The following is a 22,896-nucleotide window of genomic DNA, read 5'->3' as shown; positions in this document are numbered from 1 at the left end:
ATATCCCCACCTCTTGTCATAGAAGGGTACGTTCAGTACTGTCGAATAAGATCGTTTTGGTGGTCCATGTGTTATGGTGTGACGAGGAATAATGTTGTATATGTTGTATGGGTGTATCGACCCCATAATCTTTGAAAACGGTAGAGTAACTGGTCAACGTTGTTGTGACATAGTAGACCACGCCCATGTGCGTCTTTTCAGTGGTAAATTCGATCCTGACTCCATTTTACGGATGGCAATGCGCGACCACGCCGAACTATGCAAGCGTCGTAGTTCCTGGAACGAGAGGATATTCGCCGACGTACTAGCCTGCTCATTCCCCCGTTTGGAAGCCCGTCGAGCACGTGTGCGCTGCATTGTGGAGGCGTATTGCAGCACGTCCAAATGCACCAGCGACATCCAGCAGTTGTCAACCGCTCTGGTGAGAGAATGGATCGCTCTATCAACTTTGTGGCCAAGATGGGAGCACGCTGCCGAGCTTACAATGCTGTGTATTGATCAAACGCCCTAATAAGTATCATGTCCCGCCGTTTGTAATGCCCTGTTTGTAATGTGGTGAATCGCGGTGACTTCAATGTCTTCGAATAAAAATGTTCTCTCTGTTCCGTTTTATTTCGTGTATCTTTCACTCGTCCTCTCTTCTATACAGTAGCATTTCTATCGTCTCGTGGACTGTTACACATAATGCAGAAGTTAATTTTGTCTTTAAGTTTTGCACACCAGTGCGCACTCTGTGTTATATTCACTCTTTTGAATTACTTAAATAATATATATGTATAAATCTAGAGTGAGAAATATTTGTAATAACGTGGCGGAAGAAAGAAGCTGATACCATGGGGGTCGTCAAGAATCCATTAGGTGCGCCACACAGCCTGGAGGGCTTTTAATGTAGAGGCTATCGACTTGTGAGCTGTCTGCTGTCCTGCCCCATGGTAAAGTGGCGTATAAATTTTTACATCAGCAGACTATAGGTCAGTGGCATCAAGCAATTGTGACTATGTCGCTGCCGCGGAGTTGAGGCTGTCACACTTGGCGGAAATGTTTCCAGGTGACCGAGAGTATTCACTCGTCACGCAGTTCGTTGACAAACTGGGAAAACAGTTCGTTGCAAACGATATGCGAAGTGACCTGATTGTCACTGCATTCGAAAAAGAGCTAAGTTCATGGTCTAGCATCTCGTCTAGTTCGAACACAGAGCAGTCTCTCTAACTGGACAAGGACGGCATAGAAAATTAGCAGCGACCAGCTCCCTGCATGCAGGCATCTTGTCACCGAAGAAGCAAAATAACGTGGCACCGGCACAGAGACACATTTTCGTCGTGAGCGCTGGTCGATTCCGCCCTTTGTTCTGAAGGTGACTATCGTCTGCAGACCTGCGCAGTTCCAGCCTTTGCTTAGCCGTCTCCTTACTATACAGCATGTCACGGCAATATTTCCGCATCATAGTTGAAAAATTAGTTCTTCATAATGAGACACGTGTGATTATATGCAATGCCAATAAATTTATACCGGGAGGGGAAAACGACGAAGCGAAAACCTCGCTAAAAATTGTCTGAGCCGCGTTTCCAATCGCACAATACAGAGAACAAAGGAGGAGTGGTGAAGAGATAGAAGTGTGACTATAGCCTCGGAAGACAGCACACGTTAGCAGCGATAGGCACTGGCGTCGGCGAATCTGTCGTCGATGTGTATCAGGCGCACCTGCTGGCAGCCCGGCTAACTCATGACCACTGCTACCACACTGGGAAGGACGGTGTTTACCCCTCTGTCTACCAAATTCATTTCAAAAACCATTAATGCATGGTTATTTTAATTATTTTCTTACTCATAAGTAAGAATATGAAAAAAACTATTTCCCGTTGTTTCGTTTCCCAAGGGGCTGGGCATACTAGATCATACGTAATTACCTCCAACTACAAGACATACTGAAAACAGACACACATACGTGGACAGGGCATAATCTCTTCAAGTTTGTAAATCACACATCAGGTGCTCAATATGGCCTTCGTTCGTGATGTGGCAAGCGTCAATTCGTGGGTGCAAGTCTTTGACTAGACGTGTCCCGGAAGGCGTAAAGGCAGCCCGCTTTGAGAATCTGGTAACTGATTCGATGTGACAGTGCCCTGACGAGGGTTAACAATGAAACTTGAGGACAGCACAACCTACAGATGGAACGTGTAATTATAAGAATTCTCCTAGCCATTAGTAGGCTTCCCTTTACCCCAGGGACACTGATACCTTACAATAACAAGCAACAACTAGCAATTGGTTCTCTGATAACCTATCGCAGGACTCGTACGTCCCGTTGGTAGTCTAAGGCCTAAACCGTGATGCCCAACACGGCCGTGGTCAAAGGTGTACGCCGGCAGTGGGTGCTATCAGCAACGATGAAGGCCCCCAGGAACTGCTGAACAGCAGCAGGGACATAGAGCAGCCCATCGTCCAGTCTCGAACATGCGGCCAACCAGAGACGCAGCTGGCAGCAGAAAATAGTCGTTCGGCAGATGACGCAGCGGTGCGAAGGCAACATGTTATCTGCACATGGTCCCCAGTGCAGGCGGACACCTGTCTCTACTGTAGACGAAGTCCTTGGCAGCTGAGTGGGTGCTTCATCTTGCACTGCAGTAGTTTTCACCCTGAAGCTAACAGCTGATGTCGACAGTAGTGTTCGGCTTCCTGTACACACACCGATACGGTTGTGTTCAGAGAATGTCAGCGAGTCTGATTTAGTGGTGGTGGGGGAGTGATATTTATGGGATTCTGTTGGCCAGAACTTCTCCGACAGCAGCACACCCACGCCGGAAGGAACAACAGGATGCAGTGGCCAGGCGTCGCCGTTGGGTGCGATGACTCCATTCGTACTGATTTTTTTTTTTGTTTTGTTTAGTTAACTCCTTCAGAAACGTAGCCGGAACTGCAATATTACCCAACTTCACCCCTCAGAAGCGCTGGCTCGCTTCTTCCGCTTTCTGAATAAGCGCTCTTCCATTCTGAATACAACGGTTCTAGGTGCTACAGTCTGGAACCGCGCGACCGCTACGTCGCAGGTTCGAATCCTGCCTCGGACATGGATGTGTGTGATGTCCATAAGTTAGTTCGCATAGCTCCAGGTGCTGTAGATTGTGCAAGTTAAGCAGAGATGAGCAGACACACACAGGATAAAGGAGAGTGGTGAGCGGCATTCAATCAGTCCTCGAATTGAAAACCACAAGAACAAACAACAGAGTTACGCCTAATGCCTTACGTTTCGGTGCACATGACTGAGCTTAGCACTATGCTGCGAGTGGTGGGAAAAAAACCGACCGGTTAAAACAGACACCTGTATTTTATTTATGAATAACCGGTATTTTTCGGTTATTCTTTGGTCTCTGTTATCACACGTGCTTTTTTTATTTTTTACTAATAACAAAACACCGAAACATCAGTTGCCATAAGCAGCAGCAGCGCTAAAATTTTTCGTTTTTAAACGAAAATGTTTTTTTTTAAGAATAATTTTATTCGTGCAATTTGCGCTGGTTTAAAATACTGCGTTGTTATAAAAATAGCAAAAGTGATTAATGTTGTTTTAATAACAATGCCGTCAGAAATGAGCAACAAACACACGGCATAAAATTTGGTACAGCCTCGCTGAGGCAATGACGTCCCTGTTGCCCTGTGTCTTGGCGTTACGTATACGTGTACGTGTAGAGTGCAACACTTGCCGCCCCATTTGCAGAATGGCACCAACCTTGGTCTGGAAACATTGCTACTTCGTAGCAATGAAGTACAATGCCTCATTCGCTTTAAAAGGTTAAAAGTTTGGCTGTCATTTCTGTGAAACGGTAAGAGAAAAGAAATTATTTTAACACAAGTAAATTAAAAATGTAACATTTCAGTGATAGTATACAATAAAAATTGAAAATAGCTGATCTACTGCCTGCGCCTACGTAATATCGGACAAATTAACACGAAAAACGGTTCTTGAACCTGAGTTTTCACCCTTTAGCACTGAGAATTCGTATGTCCAAGTTGTGGGCTGACTCCTGGTTACAGCATAATTTGTGAGCAAGGTTTCAAAAAAGTTGAACCAATAGGAGAATACTGGCTATTTTTTGCAGTATTCAACCACTTACCACTTGCCGGGAAAATTAGCGAACGGTGGACGGGCAACGTTTCCTTTTCTTTGCTTAATAAATATTTTGATTCAATGTAGGTTGATACAGACAATTAAAATTTGTCAGTCTTTGTTCGATTTCTACTTTTACTACAGGAAATGTCAGGAATAAAAACCTGAAAATCGGTTGTTTCAGAAACAGGTTATTTTGAGTGGTTTTAACTGTCAGGTTAATCTGGCGTGGAGAAAAACCGGTATCACTGAAAACCGGTTGCTTCAGCAATAAGCGCCATCCCTAAATGGTAACAAATAAACCACTCCACCTTGCAAACCTCTCTGTCACTAGGGGATGTCAATGTCTCTTCTGACTAAGGGACAGAAGATCTCTGGACCTGTGACGAGAGTAAAAACTCTGCAATATCCCTACAGACTCCGAGTCGCTAAATAATGTGGCCATTGTATTATTGGGTCTTCCCCAGTAGTACTTGTTATTTAAATAATGTACAGAGAAATAATTTTTAAATCTTAAGAGTTTTACAGCCGGTCCTTGGACAAAGTTTCGGGGAAAAAAACCATAGAGAAATTCTGTTATATAACATACAATGCAAATCGTAAAATTAAAAACTTTTACCGCCTGCTCAGCAATTAATTGAATCAGTTGGATAAACTGTGTTCACGGTCTGGGCGAGCCTTGGATTATTGCTAAAAAGTAATGCTAACATTAACTATTATTTACGTACCTGTATGTCTGAACACGGTATTTACCCTGAGCTACAGAGCGGTACGCAACCAGTGAAATACTTAAGTACCAAAAACATCGCGCTCTCCTGTACCATTACGTAGTTTTACCACCGCAAAATAGACGAATAAGCAGTTAAAAATAACGGCAGATTGCAACATTATCAGTTTCAGAATCAAATTCCCACGTTTGAGGAAACTTTTTTTCCATTCCTTAGAATGAATACGGAACAGTGATACGCATGTACAGCCTATTTAATGGGAATTAGTTTTTCTTGGCCAAAGCAACAATTTTAGGTTTGCATGTTACGCTCTCGGGTATTATGTTAGATACTGTCACAGAATCGATACAGTATTTATAATAAGCAGCTGCGGTGCACGTGAAGGTGACAACGTCCTGCCTCGTTGAAATATTGTGCACTTTGTACGACAGGGCATGACGCAATGCGTGAAAACTTAACAACCTGTTACTACGTTGAGAAAGTCTCGGAAAGTACGATTTCAAGTCGTCTACCTGAATGGCGGTGAAAGCAGACTGAAATTGAAATAAATGAGTAAAGATGAAATTATGGTCGAGTATGTCGTACATTGAATTCACCTAATTCAAATTCTCTAATTGTCCGTCGTTTACTAGATGAATACATACCCTTGTCTCCAAACATGTTGGCAAGTTTCGTGGAAATTCTAAAGCAGTGGCAAAGCATTCCACAATTCGTAGCAACGATACGAATCACAAACATTCACGTTCCTGAGAGCTAGTCTTTTCCAAAATTTTGTAGCATAAGCAGAACTCACTCCGGGTATAACGTGTTACGAGAGTGAATTGTGTCACTAAGTTTACTAGCAGGTGTAACCGGTCTAAAAAAAATGTGTTTTACGGTCTAATACTGCAAATGTCGTAATCCTGGTAATATGAAATCTGCTTTACCTATCACTGTTTTATTTCCAAAGCCTGTCTTGCAAATTACTGTTAAGATTTTGTGCAACATTCATTTTTATAAGTTGGTGAAAACAACATTTTACGCTAAGTGTGCACTAATAATTCGACAACAGTGGTGAATACATTTACAAGAAAGAGGAGCTGCGCACTTACCTTTTCTTCAAACACAAAAACATCGCAGGAATTCGTTTCGCAGCACAGTCTTAAACATTCTTCTCTTGATGCCACTTCCACTTCGTTTATGTATTTGGCTCCCATATCTAAAGAGTCTTGCGTTCGAATGATTTTATCACTGTGAATATCAAAATTTTCTATGCAGTTTTGTATGTCAGCATCGTAGCGTTTCTTTATGTTGTTGTCTTGTATTCCAGAAACTTTGCTGTCATTTTCCCTGACGTTTTCACTAACGCTTCCTAGAATGCCTAAATCGCTAACTATAAAAAGCAAACACAGAACAGTTCTCAACAGACTCCACATTTCGATATACATGACCTGTTTAAATTTTAAGATTCGCGGCGGACGTTTACTTCAGCTACGAAGAAATCTTATTCGACTACCCATCAGCTGTGAAAATAAAATGGCAACGGCGATCGATAAATTGTCCTGAGATAAGGCATATCTGGATTCGGCGAGCTTGCGCGGTACTCCAAAGGAACCTCTCTGCAAATGCGCTAGTAGTTCGTCGCACTGCCGCTAGATGACAGAGCCGCCGACCGCAGCGCACTCATGAAACGTTTGTTGGAACTAATCTTTGGCAGGCCGACATCTGACGGCGAATTTCAGAACTGGTACGTTACCTTAACTCAGTGTGTGTTAGGCTGTGGAGCTGTGTAGGTGGTGTGTGGTTCTCTGGTAGCCGGTACGCGTTAAATAATTAAAATTCGGATTGAATAGTGATGTGCAAGTGATACGTTTCTCTTCTCTCGATAACCAAAGTCGCACCAGAGCATCCGTAGCTCAGTGATATACCACTTTTCGTCCGAACCGGTAAGTTTGTGATATACTTACTTAATCATTTGCTGCAAACAACACTGTTTAGAAACTCTCCGCCAACAGTAGAGCTTCGTAATCTGGCTGCCTTTTTTCAGACAAAATTCTAATAGTACACAATTGTCTGTTTCATTGATGGGAAATAAGAATAATGAATGGGGAAATCTGAAGTATAAAATACTTTTGATGTGACTAGATGTTTATTTTCTTGTGTGAAAACCCTGTTTATCCTTAATCATACGCTGTTTTTATCGCCTTAAGACCTTGTACATCAAGTTTACGTTTGCGATACCGTTTCTGTTACATGATTTTTTTGTGTTCTAAGAGGTTTACCAAGAAAAGCAAAACAATTTTTTGGTGCGCCTGGAAGTGTGTTTAGGCTATCAACAAAACTTGTAAACGGTACTTAAGAAGTGTTAAGGAAACAATAACTATAAACCAGCCTCATCTTCCGTATTTCGTTGATTCAAATCTTCCGGTGAACACAGGATGTCGTTCGCAATGAGAATTGGTATTAGGAAATAAGGAGAATCCAAAAGGTTGCGGATTTTGGGTATAAATAATTTTGTTACAATTACCAGCAAAATATTGCACTGCATGTCGTAGTGCTCACGGCTGCGGACAAGGTATTTGAGCCTCTAATAAGGTTTTTTTCTTTCCCTTGCGTGAAAGCAATAGAGAGATTGTATGTAAAAGTTCTGTGCTGGCCGTACTGAGTGTAAACGTACTTTCACTAAAAGTATACAAGCATCATTTATAGTCTGCTCAGTATTCAATAGTTCTTAAAATGTTGTATCTAGTTTTGATAGAAAGCCCCCAATGATAATTCTCTCCAAACAGATCGAAGTTAGGTGTTAAATAAACAAATGTTTGACAACTGTATTGTACAGTTCTGCTATAATTCAAAAAGGCAAAACGCGCGTAACAGAGTAACCACGACTTCGTCATCAAGACGAGAGTGAAGACAAGCATAATAGATATAAAGCAGCAGCAAACCGTAGAATCAAATCATTACCTGTACAACGAACGTCTTAACCGGCAGATCGATGAACATGATGAGAGATGGCGCTTGACGGAATAAACGTGTACAGTACATAACCCGCAAAACTATTTATAAGAATGGTATGTGAAGTGTTGTTTAAAACTTGTTGAGAGATTTTCAAACACCCATTTCTTTTTACGCTGTTTTGACTTACCATGATTATTCAAATAATTTTAGTGAAAGATATTATAGCTAGGAACGAATTGTTTGTAACGAATTCAAATTAATTCAAAACGAAAAACTGGAACGCAAACAAACTTGCTAAAACAAGACTTTTTTTCGTGTAGAATTCCTGAAAACGCACGGAAGCTTGAAAATCGTGATTCGACCCAGGATTATTGACATTAGAAATTGACCTCAAATTTTACAAGTGATTCCATGAGAAGACCTTAACCTGTAATTTTGTATTTTATCCGTCAGAAATGATCAATGGCTGTGAAAACATTGATTTTGTTTGTTATAAAATAACGTTTGTCCTGTCATCCAGGATTTTCTCTAAATTTCTGCGCGACACGTTCAGGAAAAAAAATTCGACTATCAACTGTGTTTTTCATGTATTATGATACGCAGTTTTGGAACGTGACCAGCGAGCTGATGGATTATTATGTTTCCTTTACTGTAACATAAACACGCGTAATTTTGTCATAGTTAGTGGCGAATCAAAAATTAATTTTGGGGATTTTTAATTGTCCACTTATGAAGACATCCGTATGTAACAGAAATATAGTTAATAACAAAATTGGTCGTGTCCATATTTCAGTAAAAGTACCGATATCTTGCAGTTCACACATCACAAACACAACATCTAAAAATGTCGTAATTCTCTTTTTAAAAAAACCTTGATAATGGCAATTATTACCTGAAACGCGTCATACAAAAATAAATAATGCAGAATTGTGAAGGGCAGCAGTAAATGTTATTTTACATCAAACTGAACCATTACAATGTAGTCTGTTTTGACCTACACAGTATGAGATACACTAGAAATACCATACCACAAATTTGTGGCCTGGTCTTTTTCGACTGCTGCCGTGGGAGATACCATGGAAGTATCTTACCTCAAATTTGTGGCTTCGTCCCTGCAAACTAATAGTAGCGGACTCGGGAACTGTAGTGGTAGTGCCGTGCTTAGCAGTAATCCGTAAGCAAATATAGCTCCCTCTTTTTTGCTCTCTAATGTACGCGCAAAGAGTTGCAAATCAAGTCCAAGCGGCGCTTGCGTGTCGAAGGGAGCACGCGAGATCGTGTGCACAACAGGCACGCATTTTACATTTTGCTATTTGTGCAACAGATTATCAAACAATTTTATTAAAGTGCATGCACTGGACATATATCATCGGATATTAGCTCGTGAACCAAATAAAACTGTGTGGCGCTGTTTTGTAGCCAGGGCAGGGTCAAAGCACAGGCCAGGTAGGTTCCGAGAGTCCTCGATTGACGCTTTATTTTCGGTATACGGCGAACCTCACTAATTCGAGCTAGTGTTCGAATTATAGATTCCTTTTTTAAATTAGTTATCTAAAGCTATAATTAGGAATTTAGCTGAAGTGTATGTAGTGATCATATAAAAATTAGTCGAATGCAGTATTATACGAAACACCGTATTGTACATTTAATTTAATAGCGACCCATGTAATGTTATCACAGCCATGAAAAATGGGGTTAAATAAATTGTGACAATACATATTCAAGGGTCTCATCAAGCAATCTTGATATAACTTACACACTACTGCTCATACACCGAGCGAAGTGGCGCAGTGGTTAGCTAACCTAACCACACTGGACTCGCATGCGGGAGGACGACGGTTCAATCCCACCTCCGGCCATCCTGATTTAGGTTTCCCGTAATTTCACCAAATCCGTCCAGTCAAATTCCGGGATGGTTCCTTTGAAAGGGACGGCTGACTTCCTTCCTCTCCCTTCCCTATTCCGATGAGACCGATGACCTCGCGGTTTGGTCTCATCCCCCATACAACCCAGCCCACTACTGCAGATAACACTACTGTGTGTATTCAAAAATGGAAATAGTAGTACCACATTTACTGTAGAATGGTACGTACTTCATCAATTATTTGTTGCTGTCACCTGCCAAGCAACCAAACAGATGCTACTTACTACTTACCTGATGTTCGTTCCATGCCATCGTTTTCATTCCCATTATCTACTAACAATGGCTTATCGAAAGAACTTTTGTTTTCTGTTCTTTTTTTCGTTTGTAGTCCCATCTCATTTAGTGTACGTCAATAAAATTGAAAAGAATGTCCTGTTCCCCCCTCCCCCAAAGTTCGGAGGTGCAAACCAGCGGTTGCCAAGTGGATCCCTACGGTCCACTTGGGGGGGGGGGGGGGTGTTCCAGCTTTGCTTGTGGGTGGTGGAGCTTTCAAATAAATGTCCATAACTTTTTTCATAAAATTTTGACGTAAAATATTTCGTAACTTAGTATTATTATTATTATTATGTGCTTTAACTTGCTGTAATTCTGCTTTATAAATTTTTATTAAGTACAGTTTACCTCACTACTTTACTGTGGGACTGGTGAGCAGTTAGAATATTTCGCTACCAACAGAGATTCTAAAGTAGGTGGTAGGTAAAAAAGTTTGACTATCCTTGGTTTAAACATTGTATTGCATTGTGTTGTATGTTAACCGGGGACCTAGAAACGACGGAGACGCTCCGTTCCCGCCGTAGCAGTAGTGGTCCACAACCCCACGACGACTACCGCAGTCCACTTCACCCCTCCGCCGCCCCACGCCGAACCCAGGGTTATTGTGCGGTTCAGCCCCCGATGGAACCCCCAGGGAACGTCTCACACCAGACGAGTGTAACCCTTACGTTTGCGTGGTAGAGTAATGGTGATGTACGCGTACGTGGAGAACTTACTTGCGCAGCAATTGCCGACATAGTGTAAATGACGCGGAATAAGGGGAACCAGCCCGCATTCGCTAAGGCAGATGGAAAACCGCCTAAAAACCATCCACAAACTGGCCGGTTCACCGGACTTCAACACACACATCCGCCGGGCGGATTCGTGCCGGGGACCAGGCTCTCATTCCCGCTCGGAAAGCCGTGAGTTAGACCGCACGGCCAACCGGGCAGGCTGTTTAAACATTGGTCTACTGCCTGTACTTTCTTTATTTTACTGTCTTCCTTTTGGTCGCTGGAAATCTTTATGCGTGTTCAGTACTTTGTCCCCAGTCAGCGAGCGAAATGAGCAGGCATTGACTTTGTTGAGTGCTTGGGACCAACGAGACATCCACCAAAGAGCTCACTGGCCACCTTGAAGGAATACTTAGGCGTACCAGGAACCCAAAATATCTAGATGGTCACGCTTACTAGAACGCTCAGTCACATATGACATCAAATAAGAATAGTTGCCAAAATTTAAACTCGAAACAATATCGTCCAGAAACTCTGTGGCATGTTAAGCGGATTAACCGCAACAAGATTACGTACTTCAGCTCTGCAATTGGTTTTTCCTGTTGCGGTATATTACTTATCAGTATGGATGGATAGTGCTCACTCAAAACATGTTTATACATTGCTCAACCATACCACACGTGTTATAAGCGGTAACCCCCCCCCCCCCCACACACACACACACACACACACTCACACCTACTTTCTGCCTGCCCATAATTAGCCACATATCACCTCCATCCCTGAGGCGGGAAAATGCACTTGTACGGGAGTACAAAATGCTATAGACAAATCTCAGCCTTACTGTTCATGCAGACATTTCAAGCATCAGCAAATGTAGACGTAGCTCTCGTTACCCCCTCCTGGAAAACCGCAAAAATGTTAGTTTGAAACGGCTTTAATAAAGGTGACAGCTGGAGACACACACGGCAGATAAATGCTACGACAGAACAGCTTAGGATGCCATGACTATCGACCAGGCCACCTGGTTTTGAACTGCCAAGCAAAATTTGATCCGTTCTTAACCGCATAAGAATCAGCACTGGAAAGTGTTATGACTCATTGCACACGTGGAAGAACATAACTTCACCAAGTCGTGACTGGTGCCTCTGAAAAGTAAACTGTTCGTCACGACATTCCGACAGACTTCCTGATCATGGCGGAAGGATCGGTAGACTAGATATGTGGCTGGATGTTAGTTTGTAATTTGAGATAGTTGTAATATTATTTTTTGTGTGTAACCATAAGCTTAATAAAGAAATAAACACATACAGGATGCAGTCAACATTCTGCAATAAATTAGCTTGGCGCTAATGATGCCCTACATAGCGAATCGAGGTTTCACGTTGCCGTCTTCATCAAAGCGCCTTCAAGCTATTGCTCTACTGTACCACTCTTGAACAGCGCGCGGGAAAAACGAACGCCAAAATCTTTTCCTATGAGCTTTGATTTCTCTTACTTTATTATGTTCATTTCTTCGTGTGTCGGTGGGTACCAACGAAAAACTTTTACGCATACTTTGGCTTCTTTCTCTTTAACATCTGCATTATCTGACTTTTTCCACAGAACAGATCCATGTTTTACACCAAGTGGAACTTCCGTCCACGACACACTGTATTTTCGTATAATCGTTAATCTCTCTCGCTCGCTCGCTCTCTCTCTCTCTCTCTCTCTCTCTCTCTCTCTCTCTCTCTCTCTCTCTCTCTCTCTCTCTCGTTAATCCAACTTGCAAACAGCCCTAGTTCATCGAATAGTAGTTAATAATAAGTCGACTGAGGATGTTCTAATGGACATGCATTATGGACCCATAGGAGACTTCCTATAAATTTTTCATCAGTGTTCCCAGTGGCAAGATTTATGTAGACGTCCGTTCTGAATTGCTCCGGACAGAAAGTAGCTGCTGTATATGTTCTGATTTCTCTTATTTAAAAATTTCATGAAAAGATAGTGCCATAACGAAAAAGTTTTTGATTTCTTGATTGCCACCGCAACTAGTTTATCATATCCCTGACACACTCCGTCCTATTTCGCGTTAATACAAAACGAACTGCCATTCCTTGAATTTTTTCAGATTCCGTCGTCAATCCTGTCTAATGCCGATCGGAAACCGTGCAGCAAAACTCCAAAAGACAACGGGAAAGCGTAGAGGTGGCATGTTCATTAGTGGACCTGTTGCATCTTTTAACTGGTCTAATAGTAAAACTCAGTCTTTGGTTTGCTTCCCCCATATCATTATCTATGTGCTTGTCCTCGTTAAGTTATTCGTAATTGGAATCCCTAAGGATTAGTTTAATTCACAGCCTTTAGAGTCATTTGTCGTGCAATTTAAATTTAGCTAATTTCTTTTAGAGCTCATTTGGATGACTTAAAACTTTTCACACCATACTGATATCTTTTCTATATCATCTTGCAATCGGTTTTTATTTTCTGATTACTTAGTAAATGAAAGCATCATCTGCAAACAATCTAAGAGGGATGCTCGGATTGTCTCTTAAACCGTTTATGTAGATCAGGAACAGCGGATAGCCTATAACAGTACCTTGAGGACCGCCAAATATCGCTTACGTTTAATTCGATGACTTTCCGTCAGCTACTACGAACCTTTCTGACAGGAGCTCAAGAACCCAGTCGCACAACTGAGACTGTGACCTACAGGCTTGAAATCTGAATAGAAATCTAGTGAGGAACGGTGTCGAAAGCATTCTGGAAATCTAAAAAAAAATGTAATCAGTTTCAGATCCCCTATCGATAGCACTCATTGCATCGCGTGTATGAAGAGCTCGTTGTGTTCCACAAGAAAGATATTTTTTGTATCCGTGTGCCTACTATTTGTCAGTAGATCGTTTTCTTCGAGCCAACTGTTAATGTTCGAGCACAGTATCTATACTAAAATACTGCTGCTAGTCGGCGGCAGTGATATGGATCTGTAATTTAGCAGATTACTCCTTATTGGTGTGACCTGTCCAACTGTTTAGTCTTTAGTTACGGATCTATTGACACGTAATCAGCATGGCTTCAGAAAACATCGCTCTTGTGCAACGCAGCTAGCTCTTTATTCGCACGAAGTAATGGCCGCTATCGACAGGGGATCTCAAGTTGATTCCGTATTTCTAGATTTCCGGAAAGCTTTTGACACCGTTCCTCACAAGCGTCTTCTAATCAAGTTGCGGAGCTATGGGGTATCGTCTCAGTTGTGCGACTGGATTCGTGATTTCCTGTCAGGAAGGTTGCAGTTCGTAGTAATAGACGGCAAATCATCGAGTAAAACTGAAATGATATCAGGTGTTCCCCAGGGAAGCGTCCTGGGACCTCTACTGTTCCTGATCTATATAAATGACCTGGGTGACGATCTGAGAAGTTCTCTTAGATTGTTCGCAGATGATGCTGTAATTTACCGTCTAGTAAGGTCATCCGAAGACCAGTATCAGCTGCAAAGCGATTTAGAAAAGATTGCTGTATGGTGTGTCAGGTGGCAGTTGACGCTAAATAACGAAAAGTGTGAGATGATCCACATGAGTTCCAAAAGAAATCCGTTGGAATTCGATTACTCGATAAATAGTACAATTCTCAAGGCTGTCAATTCAACTAAGTACCTGGGTGTTAAAATTACGAACAACTTCAGTTGGAAGGACCACATAGATAATATTGTCGGGAAGGCGAGCCAAAGGTTGCGTTTCATTGGCAGGACACTTAGAAGATGCAACAAGTCCACTAAAGAGACAGCTTACACTACACTCGTTCGTCCTCTGTTAGAATATTGCTGCGCGGTGTGGGATCCTTACCAGGTGGGATTGACGGAGGATATCGAAAGGGTGCAAAGAAGGGCAGCTCGTTTTGTATTATCGCGTTATAGGGGAGAGAGTGTGGCAGATATGATACACGAGTTGGGATGGAAGTCATTACAGCATACACGTTTCTCGTCGCGGCGAGACCTTTTTACGAAATTTCAGTCACCAACTTTCTCTTCCGAATGCGAAAATATTTTGTTGAGCCCAACCTACATAGGTAGGAATGATCATCAAAATAAAATAAGAGAAATCAGAGCTCGAACAGAAAGGTTTAGGTGTTCGTTTTTCCCGCTCGCTGTTCGGGAGTGGAATAGTAGAGAGATAGTATGATTGTGGTTCGATGAACCCTCTGCCAAGCACTTAAATGCGAATTGCAGAGTAGTCATGTAGATGCAGATCTTTCCTCGAGTAAGCGGTTTTCGTATTATCGCTAAGTGTATCAGCATACTATGAAAGGAGCATAACATATATATATATATATATATATATATATAGTGGACCGGAGGACTTGCCTTTATGGGCAGATTAAATTCGCTTCTAATTTACCTATGTTGGCAACTGTTGTTGATTCGAATTCTGGAACATTCACTTCCTGTTCTTTGATTAGGAATTCCGGGAAACAGTGTTCATTAACTCCACCTTAAAGAGTGGGCGGGGGTGGGGGTGGGGGGAGAGGACGTCAAACGGCCGACTTGGAGCAGGAGAGGCACCACAGGACATTTTAATTTCCACATTAAACTTTGTCAGCATGACCAGGAAGGATTCGGAATTCACACTCATGGCAGTGGAAGTTCTAAAACATAACGAAGTAATTTTTTTACATGTGAAATTACATCATTTTTTAACTTTCCAATGGCAGCATTTGTTGTTATAGGTTCACATTTCTTCATAAGTTAGAGAGATTCTTCCGTGAATTTTGCACAGCATACAAACCATACTTAAAGGTGTACGAAACTCTAGAATTTTTCAAATCTATTAAAAACTGTGGTAAAAATTGAGGTAATTAACTATAAAATTTTTTCTTTTTCTAAACATGAAGTTTAAAATATAACAGTTCATTCGTTTTTTCATAAATTAAATACATTCTTGAGTTTCATACACCTGTGAGTATGGTATGTATACTGTGCAAAATTCATCTCTCTAACTTATGAAGAAAAGTGTACGTATGGCAACAAATGAGGCCATTAGTGAGAAAATGATGAAATTACGCAGGTAAAAAAAAATTATTTTGCTATATTTTCGAACTTCCGCTGCAATGAGTGTGAATCCTGAATGCTTCCTGGTGATGCTGACAAAGTTTTATGAATTTATTTGTAAAAAGTATAGACACTGGAAATTAAAAAGTCCTGAGATGCCTCTCCTGCTCCAAGTCGGCCCGTTTGACGTCCTACCCCCCCTTTAAAGACATTGTCACCGGTAACATTAGTATTACTACAGCACAGCGAAAGTATTGATTAAGTTTGCCGCTGGTGCAACCAGAATCTCTCTATATTTTCTACCAGATTTCAAGACGAGTTTCGTTGTAGATACCACTGAAATTTATGAAAAGCAACCGTGAATAACGTGAATTCCGAATTAGTGAGGATTTCCTGTATTTGCTCACAAAATAATAACAGTAGTGATAAGAATAGTAATAATATGTTATGAAATCCCGCAGCAACTCAACTAGCGTAGTATTTGGTTCATTGTTGGACGCCATCAATGTAACATTGGATCGTGTAGTTCACTATACCGGTTGAGTATGGTTGGTAGGCGATTGTAAATATCACTTATCGCAACTGGTGCGTAACTGTTTTACATCATTTGGGGATAAGCTGGCATTGCTTTCGTTTTCATTTATTATTGCATGTGTAGCCCTGGTTTGTGCAAAGCGTTGTAGAGACTCGTGGCAGCTTCTGAAACTTATAAAAATAGAAAATTCATAAATTAGAATTAATTTGGATCCATCGCGATAGCGTTTTGAAAAATAGCTTGTAAAATATCATCTGTTTAAAAAACAAGGCAATTTCTTATTATGTTTCTGTAAGTTTAAATATTTTTTTAAAATTCATACAAAAGCTTTCGCTAAGACGCCCGAAATTTACTTCATTAAAAAATCAAATTAAATGAGTCGGTTTATCTGTCGAGCTCTGCAGCGGCTCACGCACTGAAAAATGTTGTTTCCAGAAAAACGCGTTTAAGGTTTGGAGTAACAAAAAAAGGTCATTCCAAAAATCACCGTTGTTCTGCGATCGTAGGAGCGCAGAAACATACTTCCTCTTCATCATAACATGCTCTGGTTCTGATATGCAATCCTTTCTTTTCAGTCTGGGCTCTTTTAAGAAACAACGTACCGGATAACTCCGGGAAGGTTTTGCTGTTCGTTCCAGTGACGATTCCTAACATGTTATGGTCTTCGGAGTCGATGAGTAACCGTCACTGAGTGTACATGGTGATATTTCAACATTTTTTTCCACACAATAAAGATGTTTCAGTACCAGCTTCCAAATTCACGAACTGAAACTCTCGTCATTTTGTGTATTGCCAGTTGTGCATCTTTCATGCAAATTTTGATTGGACAGGAATTCGTATGAAACTTCCTGTCAGATTAAAACTGTGTGCCCGACCGAGACTCGAACTCCGTCCGTGACAGAGTTTTAATCTGACAGGAAGTTTCATATGAGCGCCCACTCAGCCGCAGAGTGAAAATCCCATTCAGGAATTCGTATACTTGTCGAATCTTCGATTGAACTGATACAGCTGCCCATATGTCGGTTGGCGCGTTGCTCCATTCCACACGCTGTAGCTGCTAAAATACTCTCGGAATCTAAAACTCGTTTTGCATGCATAATGTGTATACATGGATGCAAATTATGTAAGAGAAATCCATTTTTCATCCGTCTCGACCAGAACCTACCCTTAATATGCTTGCAGAGGCTTTACTTGGATGGAACAAATAGAAAGTCGTCACAAGATATTATTGTTAGAAGAAAGGGAAGAATTGTAAACAGCCTTGAAACGAAGTGAGGACGAAGGAAAATAGATGCCCGGAAAGATAATTCTAACAACCATCTTCCATTGAAGCCTTGTGTACCATGTCCAGAACCGAAGAAAAGGTACAAATGCCACTCATCTATGGAAAACGTAAGTTAGTAGAAGAAGTTAGTAGAACAATAATGGCAAGTGTGCATTTTATGCTGTTTTTCCATTTGGTTATTGTCAACTTCTGCAAGTGGTCGAGTTATGTAAGTCATACTTGTATCCATATTTTCGTAACGAACGAAATTATGAAAAGGCAGTCATGCTTGTTTATGTCCATATGATACCTAAACAACATTTACTTGATGGATTTTGTTATTTTGATTCTGGTAATAAAGTTAATTCAAATGATGAATGTACATGACACACCTTGCATATATAACCATTAATATCAATTGATCTGGGTCAATGAAATTATAAGAATGTTGCTTAAATTTACATAGCTCACCAAGTAAGATTAGTAATTTAATTTTTCGATGAAACCTACAATATGATGTCAACACATGCCAGTCGTATACGCAGGATGAGCACAAAAGAACTTCACGTTCTCAAAAATTCATACAAACGAAATGGAACGACTTACTCACTTAAAACCGTATTCTGTCGATATTCGCAAACATTGTGCCAAATGGTACCGGTTACGCACACTACCGCAGCTGCAATTTGCTACCACCGCTGTGGAAAGATTGTGGCAGGACAGCGAGACACATTTAGTCTTTCAAACGACCCATTCAAAAAAATCGCAAGGGTTTAATTAAGTCTGGTGACCTCGACGGCCATCTGCACGACACGCCTTTATCAGCACCCGCACAGTGTATACCTGTCCTCCAGGAAAATGTCTGTTTAGTTGTTCCCGTACAATGAGGAACTGCACCACCTCGTTGCAAGATGCTGCTGGAGTCGTCTCGCAATTGAGGCACAGGCCACAAAGGAAGCATTCCAAGGCAGTAGATGGCTGATGCAGTTTTCTCAAAAGGGCGGGGGGGGGGGGGGGACTAGAATGACGCCTGGCGAATCTCGTTCATTTTGGCGGAGAACTTGGTGTTTTCTGTTCCCGAAAAGCGAATTTGTACCGGTTACCTTTCCTAATAGCGTGATACACTGCTTCGTCATTAACAATCCGTCTGACGTGTGATTGTCGTTGCCCACCCATGACAGTATCTCGGTACAGAAACCGGATCGACAGCATAGGCAGGAGTGAACGCCTAGACCAACTGCAGTCTTTTGGTGTCATGCGCGAACGATTACGCAGGATTTTGGAAGCAGTTGTTCTGTGAGATTTGAAGCTCACGATTTGCTCGACGTGCGTATGGGTTTCATCGGACTGATGCTCGAAGGAGAGAAAAATTTTGCGCGTACACGGCAGGCCGACCAGGACTTCACAGTTGCGTCCATACGTTAAACAAACTTCCAGAGATACTCAGTTAACAGGTTAAGGTTTTAATCCGTTTTGTTTCAATGAAATTTTGAAAAAATTGTTTGGCGCGCACTCTGTATATTCAGTCTCTCTAACTGTCAAAGACAAAGTGGTGGTTTCTCCATAAATCGTTTTAATTTTATGTATTCTTAATGGAGCGAACGGAGAATGAAGGCTGACAGAGATTAAAAACTCGCACACTGAGCGTCATTGGATTGTTAGGATCGCTACTGTAGAAAGCATTACCATCGCAGGCTTGCGAGATTTAATTTGTGACATTACGAAGAGTAGCCAGACAAATAGAATCGAAGAGTCCCGTGTAGAAGCTCTTGTAAAATCGGTCGAGAAGCGATGACATAGAGATGACTACAATAAGTGAATTGGCAAAATAGGAGGCCATTATAGTATGTTTTAGCCAACTAGAGCATGTTACGTGGTCGAGTATATCCGTCGAATCCGCTATGGCTAAACACGAAAAAGACTTACCCGACGGGGAGTGGTTTTTGCGAAAAGGTCAATGGTTGGGATTCAAAGACAAACTTTCTTCCCTAGCTGGATGAAGACAAGGTCACGTCATTTCCAGTAGGACCATAATTCTCTGTGGGTCTCAGATTATTTCCCGGCCTGTAAATTTTAATTAGACCAAGTACATTTTGTTCTCCAGGAAAGAAAATAAAATCCTGAATAATTTACCAACAGCAGATTGTACAGAACTGTAAATATCTGGCGTAACGCAACAGGGCCCTCCTTGATATTACTTCTACCAGAAATGACCGTGTTCAATTTAAAAAACGCAGTAATAAGTTATCTTTTAAATTTAAGCACTATTTGGTAGTAGAGCACTAAAAAGGAGAAGAAATGTGGTGCATTGGTAATGAAATGAGAATGTATATGCAATGGTTAAATTGTGCTGTGTGTAAACGTCTACTATGTGTGTTCTCCTCTAGCCGTACTGGATTATGTTACCAGGTCATACCAGTTATTCACCCAGATTGTAGCCGCTGCAACTATTGGAAAAGGCTTCCACCGCTCTTCAGAAAATGTGTGTTAGTCTGACCTTTCCACAGCTTTTGAACACGGTTCCTTAACATAGTACGTGCAGTGCTCCCCATCTGCTTCTTGAGCCAGTTTGGTGACGATCTCGTGCAGCATTTCACGCACTGTGATGGCAACACAGCTCACATTTGCTTTTTTCAACAGAATATGCTTAACTGTACAAAATAGCGTGTTTGTATTAGGACCCAAAAGCAACTGTGTGTAGCCAAAGCGTGCTTCTGTGCGGCTGAAAAGTGCGCGACTGCTCCGAGGCGTTTAACTTATCAGGAGCGTTGACTCTTGTAATGTCGATAAGGTGCTCTCCTTTGGACGATAGCAGCACTTCAGGTGGCACGATAAGATAATTCGGATCTTATCCGGTGATTTCATATTCGGCGCAATCTTGTTTAAATTCCAGTGGGGCACTTAACGGTTTGTCATAATAGTTTCACTTGATCGACCAAAGAAGGAAGTACAAAAACATTTTCAGGGGAATTCACGAATACAAAAACAGAAGCCACTTAGGAATGGAAAAAGTAAGAAGTGCGGGGAAGATAATACGAAATGACTGCATAAAAAATGTGAAGAAAACTAAAAAGAAACGGTTCTAGGAAGGACTGAGACAGCATATAGAAAATTCAAAACAACCCTGGGTGAAATTAAAGGCAAGGATGGTGGCATTAAGAGTGCAAAGAGAATTTCACTATGAAAGGCAAAGGAGAGAGCGGTTAGGTGGAAAGAGTACGTTGAAGACCGCTTTGAGGACAAGTGTTTTCTGATGACGGGGTAGAAGGAGAATAATAGAAGACAGAGAAGAGATAGGCGATCCTGTTTTTTAATCAGAATTTAAAATATCTTTGGAGGACTTAGGGTCAAATAAGCCAGAAGGTACAGAATACATTCCATCGAAATTTCTGAAATCACTGGTGGAAGTGATGAGACTGGCTATATACCATCAGACTTTTGGGAAAAGCACATCATTTACACAATTCCGAACACTGCAGGAACTGACAAGTGCGAGAATCGTCGCACAATCAGCTTAACAACTGATGCAGCCAAGTTTTTGAGCGGAATAATATCCGGAAGAATGGAAAAGGGAACTGAGGATCTTTCCAGAATGAGATTTTTACTCTGCAGCGGAGTGTGCGCTGATACGAAACTTCCTGGCAGATTAAAACTGCGTGCCGGACCGAGACTCGAACTCGGAACCTTTGTATTTCACGGGCAAGTGCTCTACCAACTGAGCTACCCAAGCACGACTCACGCCCCGTCCTCACAACTTTACTTCTGGAAGGTTCGCGGGAGAGCTTCTGTAAAGTTTTGAAGGTAGGAGACGAGATACTGGCAGAGGTAAAACTGTGAGAATGGGGCGTGAGTAGTGCTTGGGTAGCTCATTTGGTAGAGCACTTGCCCGCGAAAGGCAAAGGTCCCTAGTTCGAGTCTCGGTCCGGCACCCAGTTTTAATCTGCCAGGAAGTTTCAACTGAGGATCTGTTAGATAACTGCCAGTTTGACTTTAGAAAAGGTAACGACACCAGAGAGGCAGTTCTGACTTTACGATCGATAATTGAAACAAGGCTGAAGAAATTCGTAGAATCTGTCGACCTGGAAAAAGCGTTCAGCAATGTAAAGTGGTGCAAGGCATTCGAAATTCAGAGAAAAATATGTTTAAGCTAAAAGGGCAAGACTGGATGTACAAGAACCAAGAGGGAAGAGTAAGAGTGGAAGATCAAGAACGAAGTGCTCGGATTAAATAGGGTGTACGAGGCGATCGTAGCCTGTCGTCCGTACTGTTTACTGTCCACATCGAAGAAGCAGTGATGTAAACAAAAAGAGTCAAGAATGGGATTAAAATTCAAGTTGGAATGATATCAGTGATGCGGTACACTGATGACACTGCTATCTTCAGCGGATGACATTGGTACCTTCAGGATCTGTTGAATGGAAAGAACATGCTAATAAGTACAGATGTGAACGGAGAGTAAATCGAAGGAAGACCAAAGTAATGAGAATTAGCAGAAATGAGAACAACGAGGATCTTAATACTGAAATGGTGATCACGAAGTAGATGAAGTGAAGGAAGCAAGATAACCCATGGCGGAAGCTGTATAGTACTGCCAAAAAGGGCATTCCTGGCTAAGAGAAATCTCCTAGTATCAGATATAGCAGTGAAACATGAACTGTGAAAAAACGGAACAGAAGAGAATCGAAGCATTTGAGATGTGGTGCCGCAGAAAAATGTTAAAAATTAGATGGACTGAGAAGGAAAGGAACGAGGAGCGTCTCCGCAGAAACGGTGAGGAAAGAATATATGGAAAAAACTGACAAGAAGAAAGGACAGTATGTTAAGACACCAAGGAATAACTTCCATATTGGTAGAAGGAGGTGTGGAGGGTAAAAACTGTAGAGGAAGACAGAGACTGGCCGAGGTGCCTCTTTCACAATAATTGCTGACATGGACAATGTACACCGACCGGCTCGAAAACGCAACACGCAATAAGTGACGTGTAGTTACCTAGTTAAAGTGTAGTACTTACTGGCATGTTTGCAAACGGGGTATGAGAGTGCAAATAATGAAGCGTCGATTGTCTAATGCACTAGTCTGAATTGTTCGTTTCCGTGCGACTTGGAGAATACGTAATTAGCCGTGAGGCAAAAATGTTTTACCCGATCTTGTACCACAGATTGTTGTACCTCGTGTTGTTTCCCTTCCAATCAAATGTGCTTGTAGTACCTTTCTGTGATTATCGGAAGAGATTTCTGGAGTGAACACGCCGTTAAGCCCTGAAGATGCTGCAAAGGCGATTGCTTTTGGCGCAAGATGGTGGTTGCAGCAGCAGCATGCTTTGCTTTGTAGACTTGTTGATAACATCTATCACAACTTCCAGAACCGTAAGAAGGTACAGGAAACCTTAATCAG

General features: G+C 41.6%; 2 protein-coding genes across 6 annotated transcripts in view; one reads left to right on the top strand and one right to left on the bottom strand.

Moving 5' to 3' along the window:
- Nucleotides 1-6,447, bottom strand: part of LOC126277934 (YLP motif-containing protein 1) — a 665,061-nt gene extending 658,614 nt beyond the window's left edge. For 2 of the 4 annotated variants that reach the window (XR_007550623.1, XR_007550624.1), the window contains exon 1: nt 5,925-6,417. Coding sequence is in view for 2 of the 4 variants with exons in the window: in XM_049977517.1 (XP_049833474.1) it covers nt 5,925-6,260 (336 nt within the window). In the remaining 2 variants the exon portion in view is untranslated. Of the gene's footprint in view, nt 1-5,924 lie in introns of all 4 variants that reach the window. The other 2 variants (XM_049977517.1, XM_049977516.1) reach the window with 2 other exon arrangements.
- Nucleotides 1-22,896, top strand: part of LOC126277936 (protein phosphatase 1 regulatory subunit 14C) — an 866,863-nt gene that overhangs the window by 353,920 nt on the left and 490,047 nt on the right. The window lies entirely within an intron of this gene.

This window comes from Schistocerca gregaria, chromosome 6 (genome assembly GCF_023897955.1).
Source record: "Schistocerca gregaria isolate iqSchGreg1 chromosome 6, iqSchGreg1.2, whole genome shotgun sequence".
Lineage (NCBI taxonomy): Eukaryota > Metazoa > Arthropoda > Insecta > Orthoptera > Acrididae > Schistocerca > Schistocerca gregaria.
This window is presented reverse-complemented; position numbering and strand designations above follow the sequence as displayed.